A 22814-nucleotide genomic window follows, 5' to 3' on the forward strand; every position below is an offset into this window, starting at 1 on the left:
GGCAAGACATAATCTAATTGCAATTTCAAGCCATTGATTTATATGGAAAAGATACTAAATATTATACTTCTCAGTTCTAAATGATAATCTCCTCTCATACCATTAATCACATTAAATAAAACATTTACATGTACACAAAATGTACAAAATTTACCAACCGCGAAAGACCCTGACCGCGAAAGACTGGTGACCGCTAGTATCTCTAACAGTGGAGTATTGAATGATTTATCAAAATACATAAAATAGCTGATCAAATACCCTTTATATCTGCCATGTAATTTTGTTTTGGTTTTACTGGAACATTTAATATGCGCGTGCAGCGCGAAAACAATTTCAGGCTATTTTGAAAAGTTTTTACTCTATGTGCCAAAAAACTTTTTACCCCCACCCCTATTCATACACCCAAAACTTTTTAATGCCCCCCTCCCCCCGCATTCAGAACTCCAAAAATTTATGACCCCCTACATATTTTCCAGCAATATTTTAAATTGTCGTCTGCAATCGCTATCGCCGTGATAAGTATAAATGCAAAAGCGACGAGTGATGCATTGCAAAATTCAGCGATTGCCCATCGGTTTCCAAAAGCGTTTTAATCGCAATTGCTTGGCGATCGAGTATAAATTCAGCTTTATAGTGAGACTGGGAAAATTTTTGTGTCAAGATCCGGGGTCTTGAAGTTGATACCGTAAAATGGGGTAACTTTGGTCAGGGGGTAACTTTGGTCGGTCAAATATATATTTTTAAATGGTCATATTTTCGTACAGCAATATTGTTTTTATTCATATTTGGTGTCAATTTGTTAAGAAACATGTTTGGAAGAAATAATAGTCATTCATGTTTAATTTCCTTGAAATTTACGAAAAAAGCGGGATTTTTGATCAAAATTAGCATTTTTTACATTTTTTCAGAAAAATAAAATCGATATTTGTGAGCAAGGATGTGTGCTTGATTAATTTTGCAAGGGTCAAATGTCACAAAAACAACAACTTGTCGGCCCATATACAGCGAAGATCAATTTTTAAAAAAATTTCCTTCATGGAATGTAATACTGTGACCAAAGTTGCCCCAAAGGCGGGGTAACTTACAAAATTATTAACAATTTTTTTCAACTTTAAGGTGTTGAAGGGAACCCTATTAAATGAGCTTAAATGTCACAAAAAAGAGTTAATTAGAAATATGGAAGCAGTGGTTTAAAAACTCTGAAAAGTGCCCAAAGTTACCCCATTTTACGGTACAAAAATAATTACTAAAATTTGAAAATTTTTAGAAATTTTTGTTGTTGAAAATTTGAAGAAAAGTAATGAAAAAAATGAGGTCATTCAGTGAGAGATTATCAGAAATTTTCACAAAAAATTTGAAAAAAGGGGAAAACAAAAAGGGGGTCACTGGGTGAGAGGGAGTTGAAAAAATGAGTGTCAAATGTGGCCGCACATCCCCGTCACCCATTTTTATTGTGTGTACCCCCGGGCCTCCCCCACACGCACCCCACCCGGGAGTGGGACCCCCGGACCCCACCCCACACATTATGTTGGTGCTCATTAAAAAAAGGGATCTCCACTACCAACAAAAACATTGCAATGCATCATGGGAAATTTTTGGTAGCGGTTTTCTTAAATTTTAGTTCCGAACGTTTCTTTGATTAAAATATCCACAGATTGTTGAAAATGAGTGCATCCGAAAATTGGGAGACACATAAACGGTAATTCTATCTCGTCTTTAGTTCATCCGTCATTAGTGAAGCTGCACTGCACATTTGTGACTGTGGCGGTTGCTGATCAGTTAAGCTTACACATACAAAAATATGTACAGACTGTCGAATTCCACAACGTCAACAACTTCCAATCATTTCGTCGGCCGTATCATCATGTCATACATTGCATTGCATAGCTGCGTATTTGCAAAGTGCGTATTTCGAGCAAAACTGCACTGAATCTTTTGCAAAATTATATGTCAGTGTACTCTTGGCCGGGATTAATTATCATTATGATTATCATATTATATTTTCAGTTTCCCACACGTTTGCATGGAATAATCATGTCCCAATAATGTTTGGTGAGCATATTTCTCCAATATTTTGAGAAGTTGACGTCGAATGTTCTATTCTATATTGTTTGGCAATATAATGTCTATTGCCAATATAGTATGTTTTTAAAAACTTGTAGTTTTGTGTTTTTGATCGCAAAGATCGGATATTTTTTATTCCCGATTCAAATTCTAAACCCTTCGCAAGCATGGCAATGGTGCTGAAATCGGCAGAACTTTGATGAAAATTTTGCCTTTTTGGACACTAAAATGCATTCGATCCTTAATTTTGTTTCAACCGAGTCTCAGGCTCACTCAGTTTTTTGAGTGAAGTTGAGTCACATGTCCACATTCCTTATTATAGAGGGCGACATTCAATCCAAAAAGGAAATACAAAATTTGAAATTTGGACACCAGAAACTTGACGACGTAGTCTAAAATGTGCGGGTACTTTATCCTTGATACAGAAGTCAGCATGCAGTGAAAGTTAGATTTCATAAAATAAAATCGCCTTTGTGTAAAATGGATCGCCGTGGTGAAAAATGATGCATTACATGTACATGTTTTTTTTTTAAAACAGACATTTGCCCATAACTTCGCTAATTTTTGACCTACAGACATGGTTGACCCCTCATTTTTTAAGTTAAATAATCACCTTTTTAAACAAAATAATTTCCATGTGAAATATCCTACTTGAAAATTTTGTGAACAAACTCAGGCTTCCCGTTAGTGTGCGTCATTGCATCCAGACGCGTATTTTGCAAATTTGGACGCAAGTTCACATGGCTAATCAAGTATTTTGCGTCCATGTCACATGCATGTGGACGCAGAAAAAACTTCGAGATTTTATCATTAATTGATGATAAAAATAAGAAATTTGTATTCTTTTATATTTTTAAGATAATAAAAGCCCCAAAATTTTGACCCACCTGCTAAGGATTGAAGTAAATTCTGCAATATTTGTAAATGCAACGTCAGGAAATCGTGCACTTTTTGCATGCTTTCCGAACGATCGCTGTTTGATTGTCATTGATTTGTTTACAAGCAAGCTCAACATGTGCCGCTAACGTGCGGTTAATGTTTAATTATTTATCACAACCTGACAATATTCAATTTTTAATATTTTATGTTTATTTTCTCATAAATAATCTAGGTTTCCTTTAGTAGTATTATTGTTACGATGAATAAAAGCAATTTTAAAGACAAAATCCAAATGATAACCCTTTTTCGTATTATTTGTGGCAGCGCGTGTTTTAGCTTTGTAGCATCAACACGACGTTAATTTAAAAAAAGAAATGCGGAAGTAAAATTACGAACGAAAATTTGCTCAAGATTGACAGACTTTGCTCATGTTTATGCACCTGTTTTTGACCACGTTTCGGACCAAAACTGACACAGAAATGAGAAAAATTATCATAGCGAATGGAGATGGAATATCACGGCGAAAATGCACTTTTATTTTTTTTTAACAATCAACATTTGGCGAGGTGTAGACCGGGGTACGTGTGTATCGTAATAAATCGTGAATTTCAGATGGACGCACAAAAATCTGTCTGGACGCAAGTTTTTGCAAGCTCGTCAGCAAACTTGCGTCATTACGGACGCACATTTTCAAAACCTTAACGGGAACCCTGCCGAGTCTTACACCAATTATAAACATTGATGAAATTTTAAAGAAATTTTGTCAAATTTCTGACCTGCGGCTGCGCAAATCGTTAAGTGTGTATTTCCCATTGACATCCAAAATGGCGTAAGCCAGTCATATACATAGGCACAGCATGTATTTTGAATGAAATAAAATGATGATGATGATAGGACTGGCATGTGAGTCTAGTACTCTTAAAATATACACATCCCCAGTTGTAGTAACTACAAATTTCGAACGTTTACTTTGAGGACTTGCATGCTCATGATGCTTGTTCCAAGTTGTAGCAGGTGCCATATCGCACAGTGTCGACACCCTGTATTATAAATATTTTTTCCCTGCAACTTAATGCTGCGTTGGTGATCGACGGGCGATTGGTATTTCACCGAACGCAAGAAAAGGAGTCCTATCTGATTGGCTAGAAATCGATCACTAGATCGCTCAGTGGTGAAGTACAAACTCAAATTGTAGAGATGTAGGGCCTACCGTAGGCCTATTCATTTCTATTGAAATCAATATTCTATTATTGAAGCAGATAAAGAAAGTGGCATAGTGTCTTGATATGTGCATTGTATTATAGACTTGTGATTTAATATTCTATACAGCACCTGGATCTGAGCTGAATGGGCTACACATGTTCCTTTATGATTGTAATTCTCAAACAACTGAATATATATCACATTTTTAACGTACAATTTAAAAATCATTACACTGAAAATGCAGTAAAATATATCCACAGTATACAGCAATCGCCGCTGTTTAGTGTATTGAATTTCCAGTTAGTATAACAAAACCTGGGTTTTACCTGACAACAAATCCAAAAATTTTTTGGCAACATCATATGGGCTACTGAGCATGCGCAAATCGTAAAAACATGTAGAATAGAAACTCTGTGGTATCTCATATCGTGTAAATGGTATGTTTTAATAGCCTGAGTCACTCGACCTCTCTCGAACAAAATCGCCATGCGTAGCTGTTGAAAAACGAGAGGATTCGCCATACTATCACGGCAATTTTTGACATGAAGATATAGGGATGATGACGCTGTGTATCGTGTCTTCAGTGTTAATTGTTACCCGGTATCTTATTATAAATAGGCAAATGTTGTGGGTATGAAGCTTTGAAAGGCTCCGTCAGTTTTGATCCCAGTGTCGCCAAATTCATACGGGAGCTCCAGTGTAAACTGTTTTCATTAAGTTTGTCATGAAAAAGGAGTATTTTGTGATCCTAGCATCCTCTTTTAGTGCAACGAAAAAAGCTTATGCCCAAAATTTCAGTTGATTCAGTTTTTGCGTAAACTTGCGAGTTATGCAAGCCATGCGAATACACTGCTTCATTGGCCACTGTTGTTCTGGTACAGACCGTACAGTGGGCCTACACCAGAACGTACATGTAATTCAAATTTGACAATATTTTTTGCTAAACAAATTATTCTGCACAAGAATTATTTTGTACAAACATCTATCCAGAGGTTTCCATTGGTACCGTACATGTATAAAATCTTTTTTTGAGAAAAGTGGAGGAGGGGGATGCGGATTGCTGTGGATCACAAAATGCCCTTTTAACGAAGGTTTGTCTTTTGTACTTATTTAGACCACCAACTCAACATGACTAAAGTAATGTTATGAAACTAAGCTTTTGCATCAAGGCTTCTCTCTATGTCTGGTGGCGCTATAGAGCAATGAGCAGTACCGGTACCATCTTGTTCCATCTGATGCTAAGTGCTGTTAGTGCACCATGCATTCGTTAGTTAGAACTTGTAAGTTTCAAATATAAAAAAATTGGGCATATATGCAGTGTGTTTAATAACCACCGCTATTCTAGTATATCATCATCATATGTACAATGCACGTCTCATCAACAAGGTCTGATGATGCACACTCATTATATATTATCTTATCAAATATTTGGTTGAAATTTTTCTTCCATTTCATGGATTTTTTTGGCCTTTCTGACACTATATCAGTAATGAGTATACATGTTCATTTTTGTTTCAGTGTTCTGTGCGAAGTTCAGGAAAAACAGAAAGTGTTGCATGATTTAGCTACGTCACATGATGGTGATGAACCATGTACAGGTGCCAGACTTCAGTGTGCAAAGGTAATTTTGAACTAGTCTGTGATTTATATTTAATCCTTAAATAAATTTGAACACAACAATTGGTTAGAGACATAATAAAGAAAGTGTTTTTTTCTTTTAGAAATTGAAGTTGACAGCAAACGCAAAAAATCTAATACGATTCGAATGTTTTTTTAAAAAGTAGAAAAAATGTAAAAAATATGTTTTAAAAATATTGGATTATAAAAAAGAGAGAATGTTGTCAATATTTTTGTGCAAACTTGAATAATACATTGTGTTGTGGCAATAATGTTATTTTATAACCTTTATGTATGTAAATTGTGTTTTAAAACATAAACATCTGGAAACCTTGTGCGCCCTTTTTAAAATGATATGAAACATTTTGTGTTTGCAGGTTGATTTTTAATAGACTTTAACTCTTCAAGGGTAGCTATACCCAAATATGTTTTGGGAAGAAGTAAGAAGAAAATAAAACATTTGAAATAATATATTTAAAAAAAAAAGCATCCAAGTGCTATATCATGTTGACCCTCTTAACAGTGCTTAATGTGGTTGATGCAGTAACTTGGGAGGAAACCAAACTATTGTACACCATAATGAATAAAATATTGTAGATATTGGACAAACAAAATGGGCATTAATTGTTATCACTAATTTCTATGAGCTTTATTTTAAAACAGGCCAAATTTGCCAACTTGAAATTGGAGTACATTGAGTTGCTCATCAAGAAGAAGCTGATGAACTATCTGGAGAATGTGCCACAAGAAGAGTGGTCTTCAGCAGGTGTAACCAGTAAGTAATATGTCTCTGTGTGTGTGTTTTCCAACTGGGGAGATTCACACACCCACATTCAAACTGGGGAGATTTTTTTACACAAATCTCACAGCAACCGCCATACTGTGGAGGTTGCTCTAATCAGAAAAATGACAGGTGGTATACCCCCCTCTATGGCTCAAAAACCCCATTTTTGAGGTTATCTTCAACTGTGGATAGGGCTGGGCAAGTATAAACTTTTTCATTAAAATACAAGCAATTCATGTGTTTTTTATGGCGAAATTTGACGTAGAATCCAAAAATGTTGTTATTTTTGCCGTCAGATGACTCCTGGGGTTGGTTCTTTGGCAAAATTCAAAATGGCCGCCAAAACATAAATTTTTTGTCCAAATAACCAATGTTGTTGTCATAACCTCATCTAAACTCTGTTTTTCTATGTAATTTGAGCCTTTAAATTAAGAGCTACCATGTGGGTACCATTATTCACTAATATTCACTAAAGCTGTTTTGGTTTTTTCAACCTAAAGGTTATTCAAAATGGCTGCCAAAATCACAATATTGATCATTAATTCAAATTTTTATGCCATTTGTATTGCATTCATAAGCAAACTGTCAATGTCATTTGTAAATTAGTCTTCCACTGGCTGTACAGCATTCTTGATAGATGTTCGCAGCTGATCAAGAGAAAACTTCTCCATTTTTAATCTTCCGTCGCCAGCTTTCACACAGCGCATTTGGCGTATATCTGGAGCTATTCTTGCACAAAGATAACATACCTCAGCAAGAAACTGCTTTTCATCCCGACTTTACATTCAGGCTATCTAGAATATCCATACTATTTGGTGTGACAGGCCCAGAGTGTTCTTTCCATGTTTCAAGCAGTTTCATGACTTTCACTGACTTCTTCTTCTTTAATTCCTTGACGGATTGTCTGTTTGGATTTTTAACAGTTTGTATGAAATTTTTCTCCACTTTCTTTGCACTTTGCCCCTCTGAGGTCCTGGCCCACTTCCATCTTGATCTCTTATCATCTGCTTACTGCTCTGTGAACGAAGGATCGACAAGCAACCTGTTGGTCAATATCACATTCTTCCGTGAAAGGGTTTCTACCGAGGTAGACCCTCCGCTGATATTGATCCGGTTGTCCAGTTTAGCAAACTCGCTCTGACAACCCAGATTTGTGAGAGGGGCATAGGTTAGTTTAGATTCATGAATTGAGCTATCTTTGCCAATGAAAGACATTTCAGAAAGTTGTCTATCTATTGCTGTTATCACCTCGTCTAATACTGCGGCGTACAGCCTGTCTTTCCCATTATTTGCAGTAGCACACTCTTCCATTTTCTGTTTCAGCTCTGGCATCTTCGCTGTAAAGAATTGACAGACTCCGGTCCAAGTCCTTTCATAAGTGGACTCTTCTCGCTTGTCTTTCCCTAACAAGTGCATTAGGGGAAATATGATGATATCTCCCAGCATCTTGTACACTTCTGAGCAACACATGTTGAGACGGCCAGCACCAGTTTGTTGATGTGAATGTCTACTGCTGCTTCAAAGAAGACTGACGTTGATGCAAGCACTCTTTCGCAATTTCTGCTCTTCTACCAAATCGATTGGCCACAAAGCCCTTGAAACCTTGATGTTCGCTTGCAAGTAGGCTTCATCCATTCACCCTGTGTAGTGTGTATTCATTATAGCGAAATAGAATGAGCGGCATGGCTAGGGGACAGCAGTTTGGCGAAGGCAATTTGAGCCAGTGTGTGTACACTCGTACTGGGAGAGGTGAAAACCCTCTCATTAGCCGAGACTTGCAGCAGTTTCTGGACACCTATCTTCTGTACTATATGTCTCTGAACACCTTGTCACAAGCATGATCAATGCCTAATATAACGTGAGCACAGCATTTGATTATCTGATTTGAATTGATTCCCAGATTACCTAGTAATGTAGCACAGTCAGCAGCTCTGTCTGACATCCAGAAGTCGACTTGATGTTTTATTTCATCCACAGAAGAGTTGGCTAAAATAGCGAGGCAGCGCAATTTAAACTCGTATGCTGCAGCACCATCTTTTCCTGAATGGGAAATATTCTCCACGTACCCAGACGTCATTGTCCGTCTTTGCCCACTATAGGTCCATCAATTGTTATATGGTCAGCCTTTACATCATATATTTTGTGTCCAGCAGCTTTTGTTGTGTCATCTAGTCCTACAGTTACTACATTATCTTTCTTATCAAGTAAGCATGGTAAGTGCTCTTGGAAGTCCCTTGGAAGCATACCATATGTCTGTTTCATATTGCTCACAGGCTGTTTAGCTGTAGGCAGATGGGATCAGAAAGTGGTGGACATTAACTCCTTACTTGCAGAATCAAATAAGGAACAAACAATCCAAGAAATTTTCCACGGTCTCTCTGTCAAAAAAAACCCCACATTTTGGCCGCCATTTTGCTTTTGATTTTGGCATTGCTTATCATGATATTATTACTTAAATGTATCAGCCATATACTATAGCCTATATGTAATAAAGTGGTACAGAAGAAATACATCGTTTAGATATTCTATTTTGATTGTCTTCTAAAGCGAATAGTCATCGAAATTGTTTGAACATTAAGAATAATGTCATTTTGGCGGCCATTTAGAATTTTTAGGGATTAGTTAAAACACTGTGAATACTCTGGTGAATAATATCATTAACTATATGATAAATTTACCTTGAGAGGCCTATATAACATTTAAAAAAATAGTATAATGTGATGTTATAGGCTAATAATGCACCCATTTTGTGTAAAAATGTCATTTTGGCGGCCATTTTGAATTTTTAAGGATCAGTTAAAACACTGTGAATACTCTGGTGAATAATATCATTAACTATATGATAAATTTACCTTGAGAGGCCTATATAACATTTTAAAAAATGGTATAGTGTGATGATATAGGCTAATACTGCATCCATTTTGTGTAAAAATGTTCATGTTGGCGGCCATTTTGAATTTTGCCACAGAACCAACCTAAAGGATCATCTGATGACAAAAAGAACACGATATTTGGATTCTACACAAAATTTGGCCATAGAAACCACATGAATTCAAAAAATTATGGTTACTTGCCCAGCCCTACTGTGGAGCTCCACGGTTGTTAGCAGACTCCGCAGTGTGAATGTGACAAAACACACACCCCTCCACACCATTTACAAACGCACCTCCACACTGGGCAGCATCTACAAGAGGGGGTGTGTTTGTTTGTTAAATACTGGCAATCAGGGACTTTTATGAGTTTTTTTTTTTACCCACTAACCAAGGACTTCCAAAAACTAGGGGTGTCTGCGGTTGGCGCTACAAATGTCAGAATGGCATTATAATGACAGTTTGGACACTGTGGGGCGCAATATTGATGGCCCTGGTTCTTTGGAAAAAAATAAAAAAATTCACCATTTAGTCCCCTGTTAGTAGGAAAAAGACAAACTGTATGTTGTGTGGTCCGGTTGTCACACAAAACAAACATCGATAAAATGAGAACACATTAAATGAGAAATGTGTATAGTATACCCAAGTAACTGTGTGTGTTTCTAGATCTAAATCGGCATTAGAATATGTTTTGGGTACTGACTGTAGTTTCCGGTATAGGCAGGGTGAGTCTGCGCTTGGATAGCAAGAACTTAACCCACGGTAAGGTGAAAGAAAGTCAAAATGTGTATCTGGGCAATTCCAAGCAACATCATTCCGCAACGCGACTTTTGCACATGATTTCTTTTTAATGCAGCAGCCAATTAGGAAGGTGAATAGTATAATGCTATCTATTTTGGGTAAGTGAAAGATTAAGGTGGAAGAAACTTTTCTAATTGACCCTAATTTGCATATATGCAAACATCGCGTTGCGGAATGATGCTTGGAATTGCCCATCTAATCTATCCTGTTTTTCACATCCTTGTTTGCCAGTGCTTACACTTGGGCACTCATTTTCCCTATTCAACTAGGGACATAGACGAGGCAATTGTGCGTGTAATGGTCGGGATACATAGTCAAAGGGGGACATTCCCAGTTCCATTAGTACTTAAAATCTATGCAACTGGGTCTGTGTGTGTGTGTGATAAAACACTTAGAAAGGATAGGTGTTTAAAGCTGTCATTAATAAAGTAGGGCATGATGGATCACTTGTTTTTGTCTGCAGATGTACATGTGTACACCCAATCAATCAATCAAATTTATTTCCATCAAAATTAAAACATACAATCGTATACATTCTGTGATTGTTTCATCATTATAATGAAGATTTTTAAACAATCTTTTCAAATGCGAAACTGAATTCTCTATTATTTTAAAAAGCTCCCTCTATGTAAATACCATAGAGTACCTGTATTTTTTAACATGAGATCGCCGAGTTAACCATAGCCATGTGTGCGTCCATTGTTATCGAACCGTGCTTACAGTAGTTGTAGAAATTCCTGATTGTTTGTGGAGCACCGCATCACTGTCAGACGGTTCTAACAAAGTTTTAAATGGAAATTATCATTGTAAAAAAGACTGTTAATGAAGACCTTTTTGAAAACTGCAAGGCGTTTTGAGAAAATATATATGGTATATCCTATAAAAATCTATTAATGAGGTAATGATTTTTAAACATTTTTCCTTTAGGTGAAGATTTCAAAGAAACACGCAGAGATTTGAAGAAGACCAAGGCCGAGATGCAAACCACAGAGGAGGAGATACAGGAGATGATTGCCAAAGCCAATACTGGTATGTATTTGTCTTCTTTGTGTTTATTCAATCTAGAGTCCATTTCACTAAACTTTACCAAGCTATGCAAGTATCAAAATTGTTCGTAACGAACGACGCATCGTAAAATCCGTTTCACTAAAAATGACTTACGATCGGTACCCTTCGTAAATAATAGGGGTTTACTACAGGGACCCTTCGTAAAGTTCCGTCTAGTATTACGGTATTTGTATCTTACGAATGGTTACTTGAGATTAAAATTTTAGTGAAATATACCCAAATCTGTTCTATTCAGGCAAAAGGTAGCAAGGGTAAAAATTGAGATGCAAGCAAAAATAGGAATAGGGAAGGACAAAACTGGGTCTGGTTGAGAAATGCACGGTATGAATTCCAAAGGGTAGGGAAATTCCATCAAACTGACTGATATGACACCAGTGTGTCATATTTGGAGTAACAACTAGTGAGTTTCCTGTTGGAAAATATGTACATAATATACAATTGATCAAAATGTTGTTCAGTCAGTGGCACTTTGCCACACCACATAGATTCTGATTCAAGGCTTGAACTTTCACCATCAAATTTGAAAGGGATGTAAATGTGATTAAAAAATAAAAAGATTAAAAAATGATCTTTTTCTTGTACAGCCCAGGAAGAGTTTGAAAGTAAACTGAAGCTCCTACAGTCAAAATTGGAAAGCATAGAACAAAAGGTAAATATTGTTAATGAAATGCTTTATGTACGGAAATATGACATATTACAGGCATGGAAATTTCCTGTTTGAATAGGGATTCCTGTTTTAGGTTTTTTTTGGTTACCTAAATATCTTTGTTTTTATTTATTTTTAGTCCATATTTGAGCATTTTTGCCAAGTTTTATGCTTTTTTTCCCATGATCTTACAGTATTTTTCAGTTTTTTCTTTGAAATATATTCTCATGCGGCATGCCTGATATAATCAGTGGTATTATTAAAATGGGGGCTTTCCACATTCAAACAGTGACCGAACCTCTGGTTCTAAGTTATGGTTTTATTGGAAACAAATGTTTTATTTATATTTTACATTTTTGACGTTGTCTAGTCAAACCCTGCCAAAGTTGGGTTTCCAACTCGTTACTTGGGTTTATTATGTCCCTTCTTTGTTTGTTTTTTAAAATACAGATTGGTTAAATAAAAATTATAATGAAAAGAATTTATAAAGTAGTTGAAAAAAATCAGAAGGGGTTCCTAATCAAATGATTGTTAATCTTTTTCACACATCTTTGCATGCAGCGCAACAAATTATCGCAACTGCAGACTGAAAGGTCAAGTGGCCTATCACGTGATCAACTTCATCAACAGGTTGGTATTGCTGAGTGTATGTGTGGGGGTGGGACCAGGTAAAACCCTACAATCGGGGACTTTTTGGTGATTTTTTACTAAAATCCGGGGACTTCGCCCCAAATGGGGACGTCCCCAATTGTAATAACAGCCGTATGGGGTCCTTCTATGGCTGAAAAGACCAAAAATGGCATTATCACAACTGGAGACTTCCTTGAAGTAGGGGTAGGTCCCCGATTGTACACACATGAAAAGCCCCAGATGTGTGGAATTTCGCACAAAAAGTCCCCAGTTGGAATTTTTTTGAATGTTTGTCCCCAGTTGGTCACTCAAGTGGGTGGGGGTGGGGGTGTGTGGACACCTTTCATTTGTTTAACACTCCTCTTGTTTGACACTATAAACCGTAATCCTAACCCTAACCCAAGTGCTGACCCAAGTCTAATTGCTTTGGAAGAGTTATCAGCAGAGCCCAAAGATCCAAATCCTGCAAAATATACCATTTTCTGCCCAAAGCTAATATTTTTCCATGCAAATTGTTATGTCCCAGTTATCAGTCACTTCCCAAAAGCATTGCCAATTTTTGTTAAGTAAAAGTTATGGGGTATAGATTCAGCTTCACTCTAAATAACAAAATGTTGTGTGATCAAGCAAAATCAGTCTGAAGTCAGGCATATTCAATTTTCATTTTTCTACTTTGATGTATAAAGCATTTACAAAGCCACATTTTGCAGAATATCCCATTGAAATTGGACAAATTGTTCCAAAGATATGTGCAGTTGAAGAGTTTCCAAAACAATAGGAAAGAGAAGAAATTCTTTCCTTTGTTTGACTATAATTATCTCACAATTACCGTACTGACGCGAGTACAGTCCCACCTTCGAGTAAAGTCCCACCCCAAATTTTGAAAAATTTCAGAAATTGTAAAAAAAAGTTGTTTTTAGTTATTTTTTCCGGTTTTGGAACCGTGTCCTGGACCTAGAGCTAAATGCTAGAATCATTCATGGTTGACTTAAAAGCATTTAGCTCTAGGAAGTCAACCATGAATGATCCTAGCATTTAGCTCTAGATCCAGGGACACTCCAAAACCTAGAAAATAAAAAACTTACAATTTTTTTTTCATTTTTTTAAATTGAGTATAGTCCCACCCCAATTTTGAAAAATGTTCACCCAAAAACGGGGTGGCACTATACTCGAGTCAGTACGGTAATATTCCAACTTCCGGCTGATTTTGCTTGATCACATCACAAATGATGAATATCATATGAATCTTTTTTTGAAACAGAGGTCAGCTTTGCAGAAAGCTGAATCCATGCTGTCATCATATCAAACTGCTGTGGCACAGCACAAGCAGGAAATCTCAAAGTTAGCTGAAGCCAAGGAAGCAATGCAAGCATTGCTAGAAGATGCCCGACCTAACCTGGAGAAAATGAAGATGGAGAGGGCAGCAGAGATAAGTAGGGAACAGTGCATGGAAACATGGTAAGGACTGAGATATTAAGGCTATTAATGCTATGTCTCAAAGCCCTTGGCAGTTTGAAAAATGAATGTAGAATGCATCTTTTTAAAGATTTTTTAAAAACTTAATTTTGAATTAAGATATTATTTGCTAATGTTCAAAAGTACACAGCATAAAATTGTGGTTCATTTAGGGGCTGTGCAATAATTATGAGCCCTGGGGAGGGTTAAATTGGGGGGCAAGAAATTTTTGACGAGCCGAAAGGGGGGGCAAGCAATTTTGCCAAGCCGAGAGGGGGGGGCAAGCAATTTTGGCACACATTCATGGGGTGCCTTTTTAATAAAACGCTCTAAAAAGGCTTAGGTATGCAACAGCTTAAATATGCAAATTTTCCTGCTCGCTGCGCTCGCAACATACATCTAGACCATTTAAGGTTTGCAAATTGGGATCCCCAAAATATGGCATGTTCAAGGGGGGCAAAGATTTTTGGCAGGCCGAGAGGGGGGGCAAGCAATTTTGGCAGGCTGAGAGGGGGGCAAGCGATTTTTGGCAAGCTTTTTGGAAATTTACCCCCGGGGGGGGCTCATAATTATTGCACAGTCCCTTACACAATTGAAGTACAAATATTTTTTTTGTCTTTGCATGTTTTTATTAAATCAAATATAATTATATCAATACAAGATTTATATCAAACAACACTATATCTTTTACAAAAAAAACAACAACCGACAATCAGAAACACATATTGCACCACAGTGCGTAGTTAGTTGAAGTACCAATATCAATTCTTTTATAACTATACCTGCCTTTATTTTTGGGAGGGGGTCCTTGTATTTCCCAAGTGAACAAATTGTGAAAACTGTTGCTATGTTGGTGATATTGTGGGAATGTTGCTATCATTGTAATACTGTGGGGAAAACCTTCCTGGTAAAATTTGGCATATTTTCTAATCTTCCAGGGAAAAATACAATGTTTTTAAAGCCTGGAAATCAAAATCAAATTAACTGGATCAGACTTTGTGACTTTGGGAAAGTTATTTTTTTAAATTACCAATAAAAAAATGCAGATTTTTGTATCAGATGAAAGATCATATTTTTCTCATTAACATATTGAAATTAGGTGTTCCAAATCGATATATTTCCGGAGAAATCATTAAAAAACTGATGAATTAGTCTTGACTGTGGTATATCACATTTGAGACTAATTCAACAGTTTGATGATATCTTTGGAAATACACCGATTTGGAACTCCTAATTTCAATATGTTAATGAGAAAAATAGGATCTCTCATTGGATATCAATTTATTACAGATCATCATCACTATCATTAATAAAAACACTGTATCAGTATACATTGTACGTATCAGTAATTCCATAAGGAATTAGTCACATTTACAAGGAACATTTACATGTTCTTTGTGTATGAATGTTTGAAAGAGACAACATTTTATGTTATATGTAAGTTTTAAAGAATTTGATTTTCCAAATACATCAGGTCACCTTCCTTTAAGAGACGCATTTGTCAAAGTTTGATTCTATTCTGCCTAGCCAGCTACATTGTCAAGTCATGAATATTCATTTTACTGTCCAACTTTGAATTTTACAGCACATAAATAACAATATCATTATTGATTGTTTGTAGAGTAGAACATTGTTCTTTACATAATAGTTAACTATATAATACACATTTCTTGTTTAGATGAATGCTGAAAATCAAAGCAATGGAAAATGAGGATCATATTGGTAGTAGTTTTACCAAGAAGCAAATGGACTTCCTTTCATTTCAGTCCCATTTATCTTAACATGCATTGAGCTCCAAATATTGTGATAGTCAACTGTATATGTGCCATCATTGTTTTCCTGTACATCTAATGGGTGTCCACAATCTGCTGTAGCCTCTACTTTTGCTCCACCAGTGCTCATCTTATGTCCATTCTCATCTATAGTTTGCACAATGGCTTTATACATCCCTATACCACTTGATTGAATAGTACATTGCTGTGGGTCAACCAGTGGTTTCCTTGCAGGTATTGCTGATGTAGGTCTGTCTCTCACTGGAGTTGATCGTCTCTGATTTCTATTCTTGCACGTAATCTGTCTTTGCTGCTGAGGGCGCTGCATCCACCCTAAATCATACAAATCCTGCAGTGATTTATGAATCTGTGCCATAGATGAATGATGTTTTTCAGTGAAATTAAAGTCACTCTTATCTGATGAAGTCTCAGGTAGCTCTGCTATTTCTAGTTCATTCAGTCTCTCCATGATTTGGTTTTGTGAGGTCAGAACTTGGGTTGAGTGGTTCATATCAGTTGACTTGGTGGCAAACTCACAGGTGCTGGTCATTTGGGTGGCGAGGAAGTCTATAGATTCAATGCTTGCAGTCACTTTGTTCATTTCAGCTTCATACAATTTCTTCATGTTGGTGTGAGCTTTGTTGTAGCTTGTATCAATTTGGCCATGTAATTTCCGAGTTGATTCTTGCATTTCTTTCTCTTTCTTTTTGAAGTTGGTGGTCAGCGTTTCCTGCAGGTTTTCCATTGCTTCTCGTTTACATGCTAATTCCTGGTTTCTAGCTCTCACTCTTGCTGTAGATTGGTGCATATCATCAATAACCCTTGCAATAGCCGCTGATAACTCAACAAGGTCATGACCCCGATGGTCAAGAAGGCCACATGTTGCGCAAACTGGAATTTTGCAGTTGGCTTCTCTACAGTACATAGTCAAATCTTGCTTCTGGTGTTTTAGGCAATGCTGCCGCTGTTGCATCAAGGGGTTGTATTTCGTTTCTTGGAGCTCAGCTAAAGTTAACAACTGATGATTCTTATGTGGACCAAATTGTCTGTGAGCATCGATACATTTCTGACACAGAATAAGACTACAGTCATGACAAAAACTGGCTGCTGGGTTAGCTTCGCAACTACCACAAGAAACCGATGAATTGAAAATATCTTGGTAATCCCTCAGATTTTCCACAAGGAAATTGTTTGGCAGGCTGTCCACAGTTCGTCCTGGTAGCTTGACCAATCTGCGACATTTTGGACAATCCAACTGTGGTCGCTTACCGGCAATTTTTTGTAGACATGATTTACAATATGTGTGGAGGCAAGGCAGACATTTTGCTTTATGTTTATCATTGTCATAAGGCTCGGCACAAATAGAGCAAGTTAGAAACTCTTCTTTGAAATCTTCCTTCCTCTGGCTTGGTGACAGAGATGCAGCCATGTTGTTTTTGCAGTAGAAGTCTGAAGCTAAATGTGTTTTGTTGATAAAACCGCAGTTTTGTTGATAATGAGCAGGATGTTAAAATATACAGGTCTAGACCAATGTTGCACTGCATGGTACATACTGATATGACTACAAAACTTTGCACTTAGTCCGAGTGTGTTAAGATCTACGGTCTGTATATCCGCCTAATCTGTATTCATATAGGCATATCAAAACCACAGTACACTCATACAAATCACCTGTTGTTTCAACTATTACCAATCTATAAGTGCTCATAACTAATAATATAATTTCAAGTGTTTATATAGGTTCATTTCAAGATACCAGATATCATTTATCTATATTTTATCAGTCAATTACACTACACAATGACCCATTGCCCCTATGTGTATTTGGCTATTCCAGTTGAAATCCATACACCCCCTATGGAAGACATGACCTTAATCTTCCACACAGGGAGTGTGAATTTCAAATAGGGCTACCTGAATGGGTAACTCCATTTGAAATATACATCCCCTGTTTGAAAATTAAGGTCATGTCTTCCACAGAGAGGGTGTGGATATCAAATGGAATTGCCCATTAAAAGTTTGTGGGTATTATTCAACCCAAGTTATTGTTAAGAGGCGCTCTTTCATGTCAGTTTTGCAAGTTGAAATGTGCGTTTAAAACCACTACATGTATGTTGAAATATTTAACCTACACAATAATGTAATTTCATTTTACTGTTTAATATTTCTTATAAATGATAAATATACTTTATTTCATAAAGAGGAATCCACATAGCAGTTCTTCTGGGGTGAACCAAAGCTCCGTGGTTATCAAATTAATCCCTGACAAGGTTATCTTCGAACTTGACAGGTGCTAATTAATGTTTTAATGTTATTGCATCAATTAGCACCTGTCAAATTCAGACATAACCTTGTCACTGATTAATTTGATAACCAGGCAGGTTTGGTTCACCCCACAAGAACTGCTATGTCAGGCTTCCTCTTAAACATATAAATAATTCATACAAACCTATTTAATTTATTTTCGACATATCGGATTGGATTGATAGAAGAAATAATAAAAAAAAAATTAAAGGGGAAAAGAGTGACTGGCTTCATATAATTTGTGGTGCAATAATAAAAGTACTGGGGTGTGAAGCATCTGGAGTGGCAAGCATTTTTTGACATGCCTATGAAGGCAGAATTTCTTGACAGCTTAAAAAGGGGAGCAAGCAATGTTTATAGGGCACCTTAAAATAATTCAATATTATCATATGCAAAATTATGTTTAATTTACAGGGGGGGGGGGTTCTGGCATGGGAGCAATTTTTGGCATACCATGTTGAGACTGTTTTATTGTCCTTCAGTTTCATTGTACTTAAGTTTCATTTTTAAAGCTTCATATGCACAAAACAAGTTAGACCAGGTCTAACTTTAGACCTGGGCTATCTATGGAGATTATAATGAACTTTTGGAACTTACATACCTTAATCTATGGTATTATTTATTGTAGATCCTGTTAATGGTAAACATGTAGCTTAATATTAGATGGCTGCAGTTTAAAGCCATAATGCATGATTTGTTCCAACAGCGTAACCCTCAATTTTTCTTAAATTTCTACTTTTTGCATGATTGTAATGTCCAGTGGTGTACTAAAATACCACATGAAAGACAGCCTGAAGTGCTTTAATTACAGAAAAATTCAAGTTTTTATATTAAATCCGGAGATCTCCGGTTTTATTCCAAGTTCACCGATTGAATGATGGCTAAACACATTGCGTGTGTGTGTATCATTGAATCGGTAACATAAAAACTGAATGCATATCGCTAATTGTTGTACGTCTTTATGTATAAACTGTGTGAATATCGCTATTCGTCTTACGCCTTGTTTATTCATCCCAGCTGCGTGAAGCTCTGCCAATAATCATGATAATAATATGATAGCGAGCTAACACACACATTGTAAGCACTGGAATGAAATAGCAATTTTCTATGTTTTACTACCTCATTTGTTTGGCTCGAAATTAAAAGGGGATAATGTGATCAGTAGCTGTCAGTGAAAACTAACATTTAAATAGGAATCTATACATTATGCAAATCATACTTCTGGACTTTGCTAGGAGTAAAGGAGGAAAAGGAAAGATTAAAGGGATCTAAGTCTATCCTCTATAGTTGGACCAGGTCTAAAGTTAGACCTGGTCTAACTTGTTTTATGCATATGGACCTAAAGGTTCGTATAGCACTAGTTAATGAATATTCAAATTATTGTATTTTTTGTTTGTATTTGATTCCTTTCAGTTTTCCATTCCATTTTCATATCCCATTGTTATGGACTTGTGGTTGAGTTCATGCCAGCATCAGATCAGATCACTAAACGCAATAAATAAATCAATGAAATAATAATCGCTCAAATCATGTTGTATTTTATTTTCAGGTGTACAAATACCCTTCAAAAGTTATCTCACCTGTCAGGCATCAAAGAACATAGTCTCCACGGTAACATCTTAACTCTTGAACTCACCTCACCCAGTGACACACCAGTCAACGGGCTTCTCACACTGAAATTCAAGGATGGCGAACCCCCAGCATCACAGTGGCGACTGAATGATGCAGAGATCAACATTGAATCATTAGACATAGCTGATCTTATCAACGAGGCAGTGAGAATGAACGATGTTGTCTTCTTGGTGACGCAGGTGAAAAGTAGACTGTACAGTCATGCACCACTCAGACATGAAATTGAGACACTCAGGAATAGGTTGGTACTGGTTTATTCCAGTTGAAATCCATACACCCCCTGGAACACATGGAAGACATGTTCTTAATCTTCCACATGGGGAGTGTAAATTTCAAATTGGGTTACCTGAATGGGTGACTCCATTTGAAATTCACACTCCGTGTGGGAGATTAAGGTCATGTTTTTCTTTAGGGGGTGCATGGTTTTCAACTGGTATAGCCAATTGCATGCAGGCCTTGACTTTTGAGGAGAGTGAGAGCAATCACTCTCCTTAAACCTGTTAACTTCCTTAGGAGAGTGATGTGTAAATCACCTACAATGCTGTAAAACTACATGATGTCCAATTTCGATCCGGGGGCACTCCAGCTTTCGAGGTGACACATATGTAGGGCTGTTAAGACCTCCTTTTTCAGCATCGCTGTCACCCAAAGACTTGTTCCGGGTTTTGTTGGAGTTGGTCACAATTACAAAATTACAAACACCCATATATTAAGTGTACAATGTACTAAGCTTTCACACACAAGGCTTCATAAATCTTTGAACAAAAAAATGATTTATAGTAAAAAAAGAAAGTTGTTAATGTTTCACTACAGGTATGCATTAGACTGGTTGAGCGACGAAGGGGTCATCACGGTCATCTTAGGGGATAAAGGTCAAGTGGTATGTTCATTGTCTGTTGATGCTGGTTATCCAGGAATGGGATCCATAAAACTCACATCAGTAGAGGGCTTGCATGAACAGATTGCATTGGAATCATTCCAGGTAGGTTTTCATGGGATATTCATTACCTCATGAATATTCATGATGTTTGCGATCCAATCACATTGTATTACGTCATAACACATTAATGCACACACATAGGTAATTTGTGACCTGGTAACACAAAATGACAGTAAAATCGCAAATTGGGAGTTTTGAGAAGTTCCAACTGTTGAGTTGATATTTTTTTCTTGAAGACACCTGTACTGTATCAGGGCTGTGACACTCGTATTCAATCCCTGTATAAAAATTGAAGTCACTTCACGGCAGTTTGACTGACTGACACATCGGCAGTTTGAGTGACGGTTGCTAGGGAGTTTGGTACCATCGGAATGTTGATTGACCGTTTTGGGTAGTTTGGTACCCTAAATTATGTTGATTGACAGTTTTTGGGTAGTTTGGTACCCTAAATTTTTCCAAGATGGCGCCCATCGACTGCCAATTATTCGGACCCTTTTCAGCAAAAATACAGCTTATTTAGCCAGTCTCGTCATGGGGTCATCAAAGAGAATATTTTCCTAGCATATTGAGCTAACTCCTCAGCTATTTGGTTTTTCACGATATGATAGTAATGGAAAGATTCGACCAAATGTTCACCGTTTTTCGCCATTTAATTTTTTTTTTTTTAAACGATTTTTTAAACATGCATCATCTCTTCCACAGGTGATACACTCCTACACGTACAGGGGTACTATGCCATCACATGCATTATCGCGCATAGGCTGAATGACTGACTTCATTTGCGCAAACGAGTGGCTTATCCTATAGTATATTAGTACTCGAGAATCCTTGACTGTATCGGCAGTGGGATGTCCTTTGTGAATGGGGACAGCATTGAATACACAGTATGTCAGCATTATTATGACCCCATTCACAAAGGACATAGCACTGACTATACACTATACAGTGTCTTCAACAAAGAACAGCTACTCAAAAATTGGAAGGTCTGGAAACTCTTAACTTGCGATTTTATGCTCATTTTGTGAGAGCAGATCACTTTTATATCTTCTACATGCATACTTATATACAATTAACATTTGTAAATTGTGCCTTTTATCCTAAACAAGCTTACAAAGTGCCAGTAAAGATGATGCACATGGAAAATCACAAAACATAAATTAATTGAAAAAACAACATAAATGCTAATGCTTGTGATACAAGTTAGTTTTGAAAAATTTCTTGAAGGAAATAGTAGAACAAGCATTCATATCTAAGCCTGCACATGTGATTTGGTATAGATGGGTTGACCTCCATGTGTATCACTAAAGGCAAGGGACTGGTATATTGATATGCTCGAGTGAATTGCATACAAGCACTTCACTGTTCAATAGCTGTATTGTGATGTGGCGGGTGTTTTAAAAGCACGGGCCCTGAACAAAATATGATGTGCGCGCATACTGCCAGGCAAAAAACAATGGAAGTTGTGATGATGCGTGGGCATACAGCCAGGCAATGACGTCAAAAGTCAACTGAAATGACTTCAGCGCAAGTGTATGGTGTTGGGAAGGTGACATTGTGCTGAAGAAGTGCCAAACCTCCCACAACAAGTTAATTCAGGGGGGTCTGGACCCAAATGCCATGGACAAAGAGATAAGCACTGTGAGCACTGCTCTTACTCCAGCATGATCTATACCATGTTTACATTTAACTTGCCCTCTGGACATGAAATTTGGCAGAAAATAGTTTGCCACAATGTTGTCTTGCATATTTAACTTAAGTTGCTTTTCTACTTTTCTATTCTTATAGCCTGAAATCGAGTCGCCTACAATAACTGACTGGTTAGATTACCTACATAACAAGGTCAACAGTGGGTGAACTACAGCCGGCACAGACAGCTACAGAACTTGGACAATATGTGACCCATCACATCGAAACAGACCACCTCGCGGCACAAATGAAAATGGAGATTTAAACACTAGGATAAACTGCTGCTTTTTAGCTTGAAAATGACACCTTACTTGTTGAAATCAGATACAGTAAAAATGTTTTATGAGGCAAAACAAGCTCAGAATTCTTTTTATTTTCTTTATATTTTTCCATCTTCTTTCATTGTTATCTGCCAATGAAGCTAGCCGCGAAGTGGTCTGTTTCGATGTGATGGGTCACATAT

At 37.0% G+C, this 22814-nt stretch overlaps 1 protein-coding gene across 1 annotated transcript; it reads left to right on the forward strand.

Annotated features, from left to right (window-relative positions):
* Positions 1-1592: 1592 nt before the first annotated feature.
* Positions 1593-22553, forward strand: LOC140159543 (uncharacterized). The gene is made up of 10 exons (XM_072183032.1): positions 1593-1699; positions 5665-5767; positions 6427-6538; positions 11146-11247; positions 11871-11935; positions 12494-12562; positions 13824-14020; positions 19643-19966; positions 20539-20707; positions 22451-22553. The coding sequence occupies exons 1-10, from the start codon at positions 1665-1667 to the stop codon at positions 22517-22519; spliced, it is 1245 nt and encodes a 414-aa protein (XP_072039133.1). The 5' UTR covers positions 1593-1664; the 3' UTR covers positions 22520-22553.
* The last annotated feature ends 261 nt before the right edge of the window (positions 22554-22814 follow it).

The sequence above is a fragment of the Amphiura filiformis genome, chromosome 8 (assembly GCF_039555335.1).
Source record: "Amphiura filiformis chromosome 8, Afil_fr2py, whole genome shotgun sequence".
NCBI classification, from domain to species: Eukaryota; Metazoa; Echinodermata; class Ophiuroidea; order Amphilepidida; family Amphiuridae; genus Amphiura; species Amphiura filiformis.